This window comes from Brassica oleracea, chromosome C1 (genome assembly GCF_000695525.1).
Source record: "Brassica oleracea var. oleracea cultivar TO1000 chromosome C1, BOL, whole genome shotgun sequence".
In the NCBI taxonomy this organism is placed as follows: Eukaryota; Viridiplantae; Streptophyta; class Magnoliopsida; order Brassicales; family Brassicaceae; genus Brassica; species Brassica oleracea.
Window position 1 is genome coordinate 29,619,989 of NC_027748.1, and position 14,595 is coordinate 29,634,583.

The window sequence follows — 14,595 nt, forward strand, 5'->3', positions numbered from 1 at the left end:
GGTTCGAAACCGGATCTACAACATTTTGATAACTATCATCCTGTTGATAATTATCATAATTCAAATTATCACGAAATGCATCATTCACCATTTCCACATATCTATCTTCTACTAAATTACCAACTTCTTCACTACCACTTAAATGCGTCGGATCAACATAACTCGTTCCTAATCCCATGTCGATTTCTTCTCCATGGTTGTACCAAACATAATAATCTTCCATAAATCCTCTACTATATATATGTTTCAAGATTTTTTGCCCCGAGAGAAATTTTTCGTTTCTGCAAATACTACAAGGGCAAAAGAACTTACCACCATTGCTCTGCGTTAATTCCTGACTATTTGCAAACGTCATGAATTCTTCTACCCCCGCGACAAACTCTCTCGAGAAATTCCCCGTTTCTTCATCAATCCTCTTGTACATCCAAGCACGAAAATTTATATACTTGTTATAATTGCTCGTCATTGTTGTTCACGATTTTTTTTTCTCGAATTTTTTTAAGGATATGATTCTTATTACACGGGTGATGAGATAAGAAATGTGTCAGTTTTCATCTATATATAGAATATTTACCGACTGTTTTGCTACTATTTTGCCACTCTTTTGCTACTGATTTGGCGACAACTACAATCAGTCGTCAAAAACCGGTATACTAAACTCAGTAACGATTTCCACGTGTTTTGTAACGGTATTTTGCGACTGATGGCCGACAAAAATATAGCGACCTAGTATAAGTAGCTAAATAGTCGTAAAGTAGCGACTGAATAAGGACTAAATTTAGTAGTCGTAAATTAGCGACCAACTAGTAACGGATTTGTATTGGTCGCAAATCAGTAGCTAAATAGTAGGTATTCGGTTAGTATATTTAGCGACTGCAGCTGTAGTCACTAAATTCAGTAGGGAAATCCCCGTTTTCTTGTAGTGATTTTACTTTCTGTTATTTAGTTTCTGACAAGTTGAAAACACACAAAAACCTTTTTTTGTTCCAGCTTAACACTTCTCTCGAAGATTTGTAGGGTAGTCTTGTTTCTTGTGGATTCAACCCCTGAGATACTATTGTGGTTCACTGTGCATTTGCAATATATTTTATATTTGTATCATAGAGCTAGCTTTAAGCGACCAAACGACATTGTTTCTGCCTCCACTAGCACATAAAGAACTTCAGGAGAAATAATGCGGTAGTAGAGCATAGTGGCTGAGACATTGAAATATTTTTTAAACGTGGTGATTTTAGATGTTAACGGTGACTAACAACTTTGTATCATAGAGCTAGCTTTAAGTCAACACAAATTTGAAATTTGTATGGTTTTTAGTTCAATGAAGAATTTGTGATGATTTTGACAAAATGGAGTCAGTTTGGTATCTAAATGATCGTTTTTTTTCTCCTTTGTTCTTTAGTTTAATTTCAGTTACAGACTTACAGTGTTGGTCATCCAAAACCAAAAAATATATAAATCCGTTATTTTCAATACATTTTTCAATTAGGACAAATCATCTAAACCGGAACCGGGATTTATATTTCCTAAATTATTCAAATGGCGTCGCTTCCAATAATAAACAATCTCCCAAAAATCCCTATTTTCTCACTTCTTTTTGTCGTATCTGAATAGTTGGTAGCATTAGGCCTGAGACTTTTATCCGAGATCCGGATTCGATCCGAGATTCGATCCGGATCCGATCCGAAAATCCGGATATCCGGAGGGGCCGAATCCGGATCCGGATAATAAAATGTTGGATCCGTCAAAGCCGGATCCGGATCCGGCTTTGACGGATCCAACATTTTATTATCCGGATCCGGATTCGGCCCCTCCGGATATCCGGATTTTCGGATCGGATCCGGATCGAATCTCGGATCGAATCCGGATCTCGGATAAAAGTCTCAGGCCTAATGGAAACTGTGATAACCATAATCCATTATTATTTTGCTTCCTACTAGTATATACAATGAAAAGCACAAAATTCAAGCTCTGGTATTTATTTCTTGGTTAATGGACTAATTAGCCAATAAGTAGATTAGTTAGAGGAAAAAATAATATAATGTATCTCATCTTTCAAAATTAATATAAAAAAATAGACAATAATTTTAAGGATTTACTACCTAGTTGAACGACAATATTTTCAATCATTATGTGAAGATAACCTGAATTATATATACAATGATTCATTAGTTACTCTATACAAACATGAGGCCTAGGTAGCATTAGATATCTCTTCGTCTTATTACTTCACAACTAAACGTGCCTCCACCACACTCCACCTCGCCGCAATCCGCAAAGTTTCAAACTTCACTTCAACCCTCCTCCCCCTTTCTTAAACCCTTCCGACCATTCTCCTCCACGCGCCGCAATGCACGCCACAATCCTCTCACCACGCGCCACTCTCTTCCCTTCACACAATGTCCACGAACCTCGCCGCCGCCGTTCAACCATCTACTGCTCCGTCCAACCCGTAACCGCCGACCCCTCTCCTCCTCCCCTCACAGACTCCAAGAAGCTCAACAAGTACAGCTCGAGAATCACGGAGCCCAAGTCCCAAGGCGGGTCACAAGCCATCCTCCACGGCGTGGGCCTATCCGACGACGATCTGCTGAAACCCCAGATCGGGATATCGTCGGTTTGGTACGAAGGGAACACGTGCAATATGCATCTGCTGAAGCTGTCGGAGGCGGTGAAGGAGGGAGTGGAGGGAGCTGGGATGGTTGGGTTTAGGTTCAATACGATCGGGGTGAGTGATGCGATCTCGATGGGGACGAGGGGGATGTGTTTCAGTTTGCAGTCTAGAGATTTGATTGCTGATAGTATTGAGACTGTGATGAGTGCTCAGTGGTATGATGGCAACATCTCTATCCCTGGTTGTGATAAAAATGTGAGCCTTTTTTTTTTTTTTTTTCTTTCTCTTGCGTTGTTGTTGTTTTCATCTTTTATGGTTGTTATGTGATTGGTTTGCTCTTATTGTGTCTAGATGCCTGGAACAATTATGGCCATGGGAAGGCTTAACAGACCTGGGATTATGGTTTATGGTGGAACCATCAAGGTACTATCTTTATCAAGTTTCCTAATTGATAAAAACAATTGTGATTAGTTGGTTTCATTTGTTCACTTTTTGATTTTAATTGCAGCCTGGACACTTTCAAGAAAAGACATATGACATAGTATCTGCTTTCCAGGTATCTTTTTTCTATGTTTAGTGTTTTTATGTTTCCTTGTATCTTAAGCGCTTCCAATTATCTGATAAGGTAACCAAAATCTTGATAACTTTGTGTTTCTTTATGTTTTTTTTTCTTTTTGTATTTTCAGAGTTATGGAGAATTTGTTGGTGGCTCTATAAGTGATGAACAGAGAAAGACTGTCCTTCATAATGCTTGTCCTGGAGCTGGAGCTTGTGGTGGCATGTACACAGCTAATACCATGGCTTCTGCAATTGAAGCTATGGGAATGTCTCTTCCTTACAGGTTACTTCTTACCACACATACATTCTTCTCCTATATTTATGCTTCAAATGGAAATCTTGATCTGTTTTTTTCTTCATTTTTTGAAGCTCTTCGATACCTGCTGAAGACCCGTTGAAACTGGACGAGTGCCGGTTAGCTGGAAAGTACCTTGTAGAATTGCTAAAGATGGACTTGAAGCCCCGTGACATTATCACTCCAAAATCACTTCGTAATGCGATGGTTACTGTCATGGCTCTTGGGGGATCCACCAACGCTGTATTGCATCTTATTGCTATTGCCAGGTCTGTGGGTTTGGAGTTGACCCTTGACGATTTCCAGAAGGTCAGCGATGCGGTTCCGTTTCTAGCAGACCTTAAACCAAGTGGGAAATATGTTATGGAAGATATACATAAGGTGCGTATTTGGCGTTTTGCTTATAAGTCAATTTGTATGCTATTTGATCATTTTGTTGGTGTTGTTTTGATCTACAGATTGGTGGCACACCAGCTGTTCTTCGTTATCTATTAGAAGCTGGTTTTATGGATGGGGATTGTATCACAGGTTAACTTTGTAGAAAACAACTTGATATTAACATTTTGGATTGCTTGTAAAACTGATTACCTAACTGATCTTTTGTGTCTTCTGCTACCAGTCACAGGGCAGACTTTGGCTCAAAATTTAGAAAACGTCCCTCGCTTACCAGAAAATCAGGTAAAGCTATGTTACTGGTTATTTCATCAGACAGAATCCATGAACTGATTCTTCTTGATTATAATGGATGCTTGATTTATTTCTTACAATGTCCACCAGGTTATAATTAGACCTGTGTCAAACCCAATCAAAGAGACTGGACACATCCAAATCTTGAGAGGGGACCTTGCACCAGACGGTTCTGTAGCAAAGATAACTGGCAAAGAAGGGTTATATTTCTCTGGTAATGTTCATTTGCTCTTTCTAGTTAAAATACTTCTATCAACTTTAGAGGGCTTATACAATGGAACTGTTTTGTTTTTAAGGCCCCGCACTTGTATTTGAAGGAGAGGAATCTATGCTGGCTGCTATATCAGCAGACCCGATGAGCTTTAAAGTAATTGCCTTTCTGATAATGGACTAGTTTACTTTCTACTATCTGCTGCCTGAGATGTATATTATATATCGTTTTGTTACAGGGAACAGTAGTTGTTATCAGAGGAGAGGGTCCTAAAGGAGGTCCAGGCATGCCTGAGATGTTGACACCAACTAGTGCGATAATGGGTGCCGGTCTTGGAAAGGTACTACTACCTTTCTTTTTTTTCTCAGTTTCTCTTTTCTAAGTTATATAGAAACTCGTTTTTCTTTGTTATGATCTGAGTAACTGAGATATGGCAATGCTTTATTTTGTAGGAATGTGCATTGCTGACTGATGGTAGGTTCTCTGGTGGCTCACACGGTTTTGTTGTTGGCCACATTTGCCCTGAAGCTCAGGTCTGTCTCTCTGCTTTTCGCAATCTTAAATAAATGTGAAGATGGTAATGTTGAAAGCTTTCTTGGGATGTCCAGGAGGGTGGTCCAATAGGTCTGGTAAAGAACGGAGACATAATCACAATTGACATAGGAAAGAAGAGAATAGACACACAAGTCTCACCCGAAGAAATGAATGAGCGTAGAAAGAAATGGACTGCTCCTGCATACAAGGTTAACCGCGGAGTTCTATACAAGGTATATTAGTGAAAACCACCACTTTGTATTGTATGTCTCTTTTATCATTTTGCTAACTGGATGATACTATTCTGAAAACAGTACATCAAGAACGTGCAATCGGCTTCAGCTGGATGCGTGACTGATGAGTAAGCGAGAAAGTAGTGTTTTGTTCTCGAGGGGAAAAACTCTTAAGGCTTGCTATTGCATTCTTTAGTATCATTGTTAGCTTTTGGATTTATCTCAAGACTTATCATCATTAGCTGTTTAGAGAGTTTTTTATTCTGTAAGTTTTGATTGCGGTGTTGCAAATAAAAGCAGATTTGCTGAGACGAAACAGACCAAATTTCTAGTACCGGTTCGATCTGTATCAAACCGAATGACTTATTAATTTCGGTTATGAATAATTGATCAAAGTTATAACCAATTTGAGTATGGGTGGTATTAGAAACATGGATTTTACTGAAGGTTACCTGAAATAGATTTTGAAATAGACGGTCCATAACCGGTTTAGCCATTATCCAAGAGATCTAAATATTTCATATTTATTTATGGCTTTCACTTTGTGTGGGTATGTTTTAACACTTCCATTTTAATATGTGAACCGCTACTAACATCATATGGGGAAATATACACCACTCTATTACATTGCATGTTTCTAACACACCTTGGCTATATAATAAATAAATTACAAAAAAAAATCAAGTAAATATACAACAAAAATGGCACTCTCTTCTCTTCAAACTTTCGTGTTGGAATTATTCTTTTCAAGGCGTCTGGTATCACTCACTATATGCTGTCTTCTTGATTTTGCTCAAGCCTAATCAAGCCCTCAATTTTCTTTTGGGATCAAATAGCCAAACGAATTCTTCCAAGATGAAAGGAGACGAAACCACAATAGTGGTTCATGGCTGTGTCAGGATAGCAAGAAGGGCAAGAAAGGGCAAGCTGAGCAAGTCGTGCGCATTAGAGAAGCTTGCTTGTCCTTCTGCAATTGGTTGTCTCTCTTGAACAACATGAGAATCCGGCTGCTTTGCGGGTGAATCATTGTCTATTGCCATATTCTGAGCTCTAACCGTTGTGCCTGCACTTCAAGTTTTCTCAATAACTCTTTGTTCAGCTCCTATGGTTAACGACTCAGAGTCAGAGCTACCAACAACATGCTCATAATGGACCTCATATACATAACCTCATCAGGATCTTATTCACCCGACCTGGATCCAGATGGCAACACGCCCGCACCAACAGTCATCCACTCCAACTTCTTTAACATCACTCTCCTCTCCTCGTTGGCGCTCCTCCTCACAGCAAACCCTAATTTCCTCCCGTTGCAAAACATAGTCCAAACCGGTACAGAGGCAAGACTTTAAATCGGGTCTTAAATGTGTACCATATTTTGATTGAATGAAGAATGGATTGTAATTGAAAAGTCTTAGGAGTGTTATTCAATCATGTATGTTAATGGAACTAAAATCTAAACATAAACCACTGTTATTCAAATTATGATTCTAAATTCTATTTTGAGCAATTTTTGAGTAATTTTTGAGTAATTTCATTGAGTTTGAAAATATCTATACCTCCAAACTTTCATTGTTTTCAGCTATGCTTTCATCTTCTATCGTGATTGTTAATATATGATATAGTTAAAAATTTATGTCTTTAGCAAGATTAAAACAATCGACAAGACATGTTAAAATAAAATACACACAATTAGAAACAATTGATTTATTTTTAAAATCATGAGAGAACTGAGTTGAGTAACGTAGCTTTGAAATCATAAAATGTTGATGAGATTTGAACACAAAGAATAGAAGATACAATTACCACACAAATTGGTGAATACGATGGAAGAAAAAATATGATACATAAAAATGGAGAAATCAAAAAATGCGAGTAAGAAGAAAAAAGAAAAACTAAAAGAAGTAGAAGACCATAAGAAGCATTTTTAAAAACTTTGAATATTATTCAAAAAGGGAATAGAAGACTCTTCTGGTTGAATTTGTTAGTTTATATATAAAATATTGCAAATTATTAATATTTAACTTGGATAATTTAGTCATTTTACTTATATAAAAAGTGTAGTTTTTAAAATTTTAAAATATTTTTTTCTGAAAAAAAATCTTATATATGAATATATCCAAATTTTCTCTTAAATAGTTCCATATCTTTTGTTTAATGAAAGCATAAACATAACTAGTCGTCCACAAAAAATATACAATAACAGTAGGTGTAATTTTTCGAGTAATTTAAAAACATTTAATAAGAAATGTGTGAAAATATGTGGTGTATAGACACCTCAACATAATAATCAAGTTATTATTTAATAAATGTTTCTCAATTAATAATTATAATCAGTGTTTTAAAAACTGGACCGGACAGGCCGGTCATACCGGTCCAGCCGTGACTCCAAAGTTGATTAGCTCACAGTTTTTGTTACTTTAAACTTAAAGACACCTCTCTTAATACATGTTTTACAGGCAAGTGGGCTCAATACGACGTTGATAACATGAGCCTAAAAGGATATCACTAAACTTTGTCGAGGAGGTATTGGATAGAACTTCTTTTTTTTTGATAAAATGTTAAATCTATATTAATGAAAAATGAAGGTTTATGTACAAAGAATCATAAGAATGAAGCTATGCTTCTAAGCCTATACCAATGAGCTAGTATTCTCTGAACCATCTTTGAAGCAGTCCTAGAAGCATGGGTTTCTCAAAGTACCAAGTGATATAATCCTATTTCTGACAGTTTTCTCAATAAGGGTAGTCAACTGGAGACCAGTTTCAACTTCCCAGTATGCCTCCTATCATTTCTCTCATTCCAAAGATAGTATATAGAGGTTTGAAACACCAACCTCAGTAATATGAATGTCAGTTTATCATAATTGTGCTCCACCAGCCGGTTTAGTGTCATCTCCCAATTTGGATCAGCATTTACTCCCAGCAAGTCTACCACAACTGCCAACCATACAGTGAAGGTGTATGGACATGCTAAAAAGAGATGGTCTCTAGACTCATTTGGCTCTCCACAAAACACACAGCCTTGTACTACTCCCCACTGTGTCATTCTAACTCCAGTTGCAAGCCTATCCCAAATTGCTAACCAAGTATTGAAGGCAAAACAAAGCACCCCTTGGATAGAACTTTTTACCGAGATAGTGCTTTTTCAACTCATATAACTGGATGTCTGGATCTTATATATATGATTTGGTGATCGGAATTTTTATAGATTGAATTTATAACGGAGTTTTGGAAAAATAAGTAATTTCTACTAGGCTTTTATCCTATATTTATGTTCATTAGGATTCTTATTAGTTGGAACTTCGAGATGCCATACATCAAATATTTAGATAGTTTAGGCTTTTATAATGGCGACCACCCTTCATGTTCCTCATTTTTCATTCTGGAAAATTTTCACATTATATCAGGTACAAAAAAAAAAGTTTTCACATTATTGGTTTTTATTTTATCATTTGATCATATGACTAACAAACACGTGTATGTGTTTTTCAAAAGCTTCTTTTAGAGGTCCCAAATAGGATATCGTGAATCCACCAATAAATATCTTATATTAAGGGTTTGAATGTAATGCAGAATACAATGCATAATAAATGCAGTTAACTATAAATCTAGAATGTACTGCATTTATCTTTCCATTCACTTACTTATTTGCAGATCAAAAAACAATCATAGAATAATAAATGTGTTGCATGCAGTTAATAAACAACATACATTTTTTGATCTGCAATGAAGAGGAAAAAGGGAGGGGTCAACATGCTGAACACCAATAAGGTAAGTGCTTTTAATTCTATTAATCTTTTTTTTTTGTCATCAAACAAACAGAATCATATAGACTCTGTGAACCAAAATGGTAGCTCTGCATCCATGTGGACTATAAACGAGGGTTGCTTTCTTGCACTGCGTGCTAGACTATCCGCCCTTGTGTTTAGCGTCCTTCGTATATGGATGAGCTCTGAGCTGTGGAAACTTCTTTGCAGGATCTTGATATCTTCCAAATAACTTGCAAATGCGAGCCATTCTTCGGATTCAGAAACCATCTTCACCAACTGAGAACAATCCGTCGCAAAAGTAACATTATATTGTCTTAAGTTCCTCATACATTCCATTGCCCATATGAGCGCCTCCATCTCCGAGTATAGTGGGGATTGGCCCGCTCTAGTATTCCTTGCTCCCATCAAACTGTCAAAACCTTCTAGAGTACTACACCATCCTTGTCCCGAAAACCGATCATTTTCCTTCCATGAACCATCCGTGAAACACCATCTACCGGAGATAGTGGGCAATGTCGCATTCACTACCAATCGGGTCTGATCAGATCCCTGTTCATTTTTAATTTGCGCCTCAGCCCAGAGGGCCGATTCTGTTTCCGCCAACTTGAGGGTATCGCGGGGATCAATATCCAAATTGCTAAAGACCTTATTGTTCCTTCCTTTCCATATATACCATAGGATCCATGCAAAATGATTATCGTCCATTGGTGGGGACACACTCCAAAATAAATGATCCATATTTGCAAATAGTGATTGCAGGGGAAAAAGATATGGGTTTGACGGAATCCGTGACAATGCCCAAACCTGGATTGTCGGAGGGCATTCAAAAAAAACATGATTGATGGACTCCTCAGGTGCTCCACATCGTGCATAGATCGTATCCCCTTGAATACCTCGAGACCTTAGATTTTTCTTTACCGCTATGCAACCTGTAACTAATTGCCAAAGAAAATGTTTTAACTTTGGTGGGCAGCGCACTTTCCAACATTGTGCTTTCAATAAAGAAACTGATGGGCCATACTCTGGTGGTGGCCTAACTTTGTCTGGATACACTCGTTCCACCTCATATCCTGATTTAACTGTATATCTCCCATTCATTGTAAAATGCCAGCCATCCCGATCCGCTGTCCGAAACCGGCTTAACGGTATACTCTCAATTATCTGCGCATCATTCGGGTCCACTAAAGTCCTGATAACCTGTGAATTCCATGTTCTTGATGTTTCATCAATAAGAGAATCCACCGTGAGATCCGGGAAAAGGTTGTGTTGATTTTTGTTTGCTGGTCTCAGGCGGGTGGGTGGAAGCCAAGGATCATTCCATACTGAAATAGATGATCATGATCCCACCCTTTTGATTAGTCATTTGCTAACCAGAGATCTAGCAGAGACAATACTGTGCTAGTCATAGGATGATGAGTATGATCTAATTGGTTCCAGAGGTGATGTATTCCTGAAATATTGTCCTTTGAAAACACGAGAGAATAAAGTATTTGGTTTCTCTATCAATCTCCAAAGTTCCCCAACATAGTTGTATTAAAGTCTGTGAGATCTTTGAATCCTAAACCTCCTTCCTCCTTGGGGCTACATAATTTATCACATGATTTCCAGTGCCTACTTCTCGTATTACCCCCATGAACTCCACCAAAACTGTGCCACGGCACTCATTAGTTTCTTCATTACCGTCTTCGGAATACGAAAACAGGACATTACATGGTTTGGCAAAGCCGTAACCACTGACTTTATAATCACTTCTTTTCCCCCCTTTTGTGAAGAATTTAAAAGTCCATATGTTGACTCTAGTATCCAAACGTTCTTGGAGAAACCCAAATACTTGTGTTTTTGATCCCCCCAAACTCTCAGGGATTCCTAGATATGATCCCATTCCACCCAAATTCTAGTATCCAGCTTTAGCAAGTTATTTGAAAAATATCAAGACCCCTCAAGAAAGATTCTCCAGCTCAGAGATCATTAATTTACCACGGAGGCATAATTCTAGGGGTATAGTCTAGCACACAGTGTCAGAAAACAACCGTCTTTCATCGTTCACATCGATGAGGAGCTACCGTTTTGGTTTACAGAGTCAGTTTGAGTCTATTTAAGTTGATGACAAAAAAATATCTAGATAGGATATTAGGCAGAAACAAATATTAGACGATTGATCAAATCTCCCGTTCTTCGAACAAACTCAAAAGGAGGTGAATGGAGTTTTGTCATGATATTTCATTAAAAGTTTTTTTAGTAATAAAAATCAAGACTAAAATATTTAATCTATATAAAATAATATATATAGTGCTCCCAATATTAAAAATCACTTCAATTTGAAGAAGTGTATTTTTGGGATTGTCAGAATCAAATAACATATTAAACCACATATTTATAAAATAATTTGTCTACATTAGAGTAAGTACATAAACCAAAGCCAATACATTTTGTTTATTTACAATCATGTTTTTGGTAAATAAATCAAAACAATCATTTATTTACTTTATATGGTATATAATCAAACTTTAGTGATATTGACACATATATATAGTATATTTTAATATAAATATTTATTATTGACATTTCATACTCATATGATTTTATAAACATTTGTATATTTGTTGTAACAAAAATTTAAACCGTTAATCACAAAACTTTTAATGTGAGATTTATCAATACAAATTTCAAAATTAAAATATTAAGATCTCAATAATTTTTCAATGCAAATTTTGCAATTAACATATATATATAGGGCTTTTTCCAGAATTGACCTATAACTTAAAGTCAAACACAAAACTAACCTCCTTTTTTTTTGAAAATTGGTTTTTCCCTATTCACCCCATAAGTTCATATAATTTACGAAAATGCCATCAATTTTTTTTTTCTTTTTTTTTCGAAAATGACATTTTTACTCTCTCACCCTCATCATCTTCAAGTAATTACAAGATTGCCATTGTCATCAATACCACAACCACCATGAACAACCAATTTGAAGCTCTTAATGCTCCCAAAATCGATTTACCCTTCTTCTTTTTCCATTCTTGTGAACTAAACACAACATATCTCTCACTTTCTCTCCACAATGAGCTAAAAAAACCCAAGATTTTGATTCTAAATTTTTTATGGTTCATAGAGTCATAGAAGCTAACGATTCTGGGTGGGTTACTTTCGTTTGTGATTGCAAGACCATACCTGGTTAACCTTTCCCATACATGATCCCTCAACTGTTGTACCGGCTCTCCATACACAAAAGTCATAAAAACTTGTTTCCCTAGAGCCATCGCTTCCACATCAATCATCCTATTACTAGTATATAAAATATTAACTTGGAATTCATTATTATAAAATAAAGCAAGTCCTCCTCTTGTACCAATTGGGTCCACCGTAACTAAATTGTCATAACCGAAGTGAGCCTGATAACCTTAAATGAAATTTTAATCTTGTTTTGTTTCCGACAAAAACAGAAAATCCGGTTTATGTTTATGCCAAATTTCCCTTAGATAGCTAATTGTCCAATTACTTCTCGCACCTCTACAATTCCAACTCAATACTTTCATAAAAAATTCCAAAAAATAAGCTCTACAGAGCTAGTCAACCGGGAGTGAAGAGGCCCTATCTGTCCATAAACCGATATGAAGATACCAACGTAACTCGTGAAAACATCAACCCGTCTCCTTAATATTACCTCTATCCAAACGGCATACTTATAACTAGACCGCCTAAAGCCCGTAGCTTGATACCCATTCAAACATTCATAAAGCCATGATATCCAATAGAATAAATAAATAAAAAGAGAGCATAAGTTTGGACACAGAGATGTAATAAGCCCATCGAACCAAACCTCATAACCAAAACATACCGGGACAACCCATAAGCACTTAAAATAAATCCTTTGTCTCAACCTAAAGTTCCGCAACAACCATATCTTAGGAAAAACCATACAGTTGCCGTAATCCAAATAACCACTCCATAGTTGCATTAACCATTGAGTCCACTCCATACCAAACAAAACCCACTCAATAAAAACCTCCAGAACGTGCCATATTAACCTCATCTGAGAAAATGTGCACCCATACTCCACATCCATAAACTTTGTCTCAAAAAACTGCAATGGTATCTGTGTTTGACTTAAAGAGGTCAAACACATAGGATACATAACAAGACATCTCATGCCATCACTACGAAACCCGTATCGTATCAACCCCTGGCCAGACACGAAGACCGCAGATCCATAGCAAAACCAGTAAACCAAAACAAATTTATTATTCCATATCAAGATCTTATAGTGTGATCTGACCAAAAACTCAACACAGAAATGATAACTATGCTCATAGAGCTTACTAGAACAAAACCAAGAAAAACAACAAAATGAAAACCAGAAAACACTCCATGCTCGCTTCCCCCTTCTGATACTTGTATCATCATCAGAATTAGGGTTTGGATGAGGTGGCCGTAGGGTATGAAGGACCCTTCTCCTCATGATGCTTTGCTCCTTCACCTTGACGAGTGGCAGGTTTGGTGTTATTGGTTGCGCGCTTACGAGTAGATATGATAGCTTGGATGTTGCGCGCCTTAGAGGAAGCCCCTGCCACCGCCGTTTGCTTAAACAATCCTTTACGCACCACCTTCTTCTTTTCCACTTCACCCGGGGGTTGCTCCTTTCCCTCTGTTTCCTCATTGATTTCTTCATCCTCTTTAACCTCAGGGAGTTCTTCCAGAACCTGTTCATTACTCACCTCCACCTCACCATCATATAGATTCAGAAACCCGTCATCACTAGCCTCAACAGTTCCTAAAACATATGTTGAGTTCTGCTATTATCATTTTGAACTTCTTCCAGCGCCTGTTGCAGCTCACTGATTTTTTCCTTCCCATATGGTGGATTATTTTTACGCCAAGTGAAAATCTCGTGTCGGCAATTAATAATTTTTGAAACGAAAACCCCCGTATTCTCTGTTGCCGGTGTCCCCCAACCCCTCTCAATCGAATCCAGCAAACCATCATGTCCGATCCACCTTTTATCAAACCGGAATTGTCCTCGTCGCTTCCGTATCTTACTATCCAAATAAGCCACCACTGGTCTATGATCAGAACTCACCATGCCTAAATATTCTGTATAAGAACATGGAAAAAGTGCGTGCCAATCCTCATTAGCCAGCGCACGGTCCAACTGACACTTAACCAAACCTTTGTTCCTTCCCCCTTGCCAGGACATTTTATTTCCTCTGGCTGGGAATTCCAGTAATCCTGCATCCCTTATCATGTTATTAAAGGATAAGAAAGATGATGGGTGCCTTAGCGTCCCACCTTCTTTTTCATGATTACCAGTAATCTCATTCAAATCTCCTATTATAAACCACAGTTCTGATCTTGCAAGACCATACATGGTTAACCTTTCCCATACATGATCCCTCAACTGTTGTACCGGCTCTCCATACACAAAAGTCATAAAAACTTGTTTCCCTAGAGCCATCGCTTCCACATCAATCATCCTATTACTAGTATATAAAATATTAACTTGGAATTCATTATTATAAAATAAAGCAAGTCCTCCTCTTGTACCAATTAGGTCCACCGTAACTAAATTGTCATAACTGAAGTGAGCCTGATAACCTTGAATGAAATTTAAATCTTGTTTTGTTTCCGACAAAAACAGAAAATCCGGTTTATGTTTATGCCAAATTTCCCTTAGATAGCTAATTGTCCAATTACTTC

At 37.3% G+C, this 14,595-nt stretch overlaps 2 protein-coding genes across 2 annotated transcripts in view; one reads left to right on the top strand and one right to left on the bottom strand.

The window, feature by feature from the left end:
* Positions 1-1,557: 1,557 nt before the first annotated feature.
* On the top strand, positions 1,558-5,553 carry LOC106317268 (dihydroxy-acid dehydratase, chloroplastic). The gene is made up of 14 exons (XM_013755115.1): positions 1,558-1,614; positions 2,196-2,866; positions 2,963-3,034; positions 3,120-3,167; positions 3,298-3,452; positions 3,539-3,845; positions 3,923-3,992; positions 4,084-4,142; positions 4,242-4,365; positions 4,448-4,518; positions 4,601-4,702; positions 4,815-4,895; positions 4,971-5,129; positions 5,211-5,553. Exons 2-14 carry the CDS (start codon positions 2,348-2,350, stop codon positions 5,259-5,261), a joined length of 1,818 nt encoding a protein of 605 aa, XP_013610569.1. The 5' UTR covers positions 1,558-1,614; positions 2,196-2,347; the 3' UTR covers positions 5,262-5,553.
* A 7,757-nt stretch (positions 5,554-13,310) lies between these two features.
* Positions 13,311-14,595, bottom strand: part of LOC106336961 — a 3,387-nt gene continuing 2,102 nt past the window's right edge. Inside the window, exon 2 of the mRNA XM_013775962.1 lies at positions 13,311-13,672. Within this exon, the coding sequence (XP_013631416.1) occupies positions 13,311-13,672 (362 nt within the window). The remainder of the gene's footprint in view (positions 13,673-14,595) is intronic.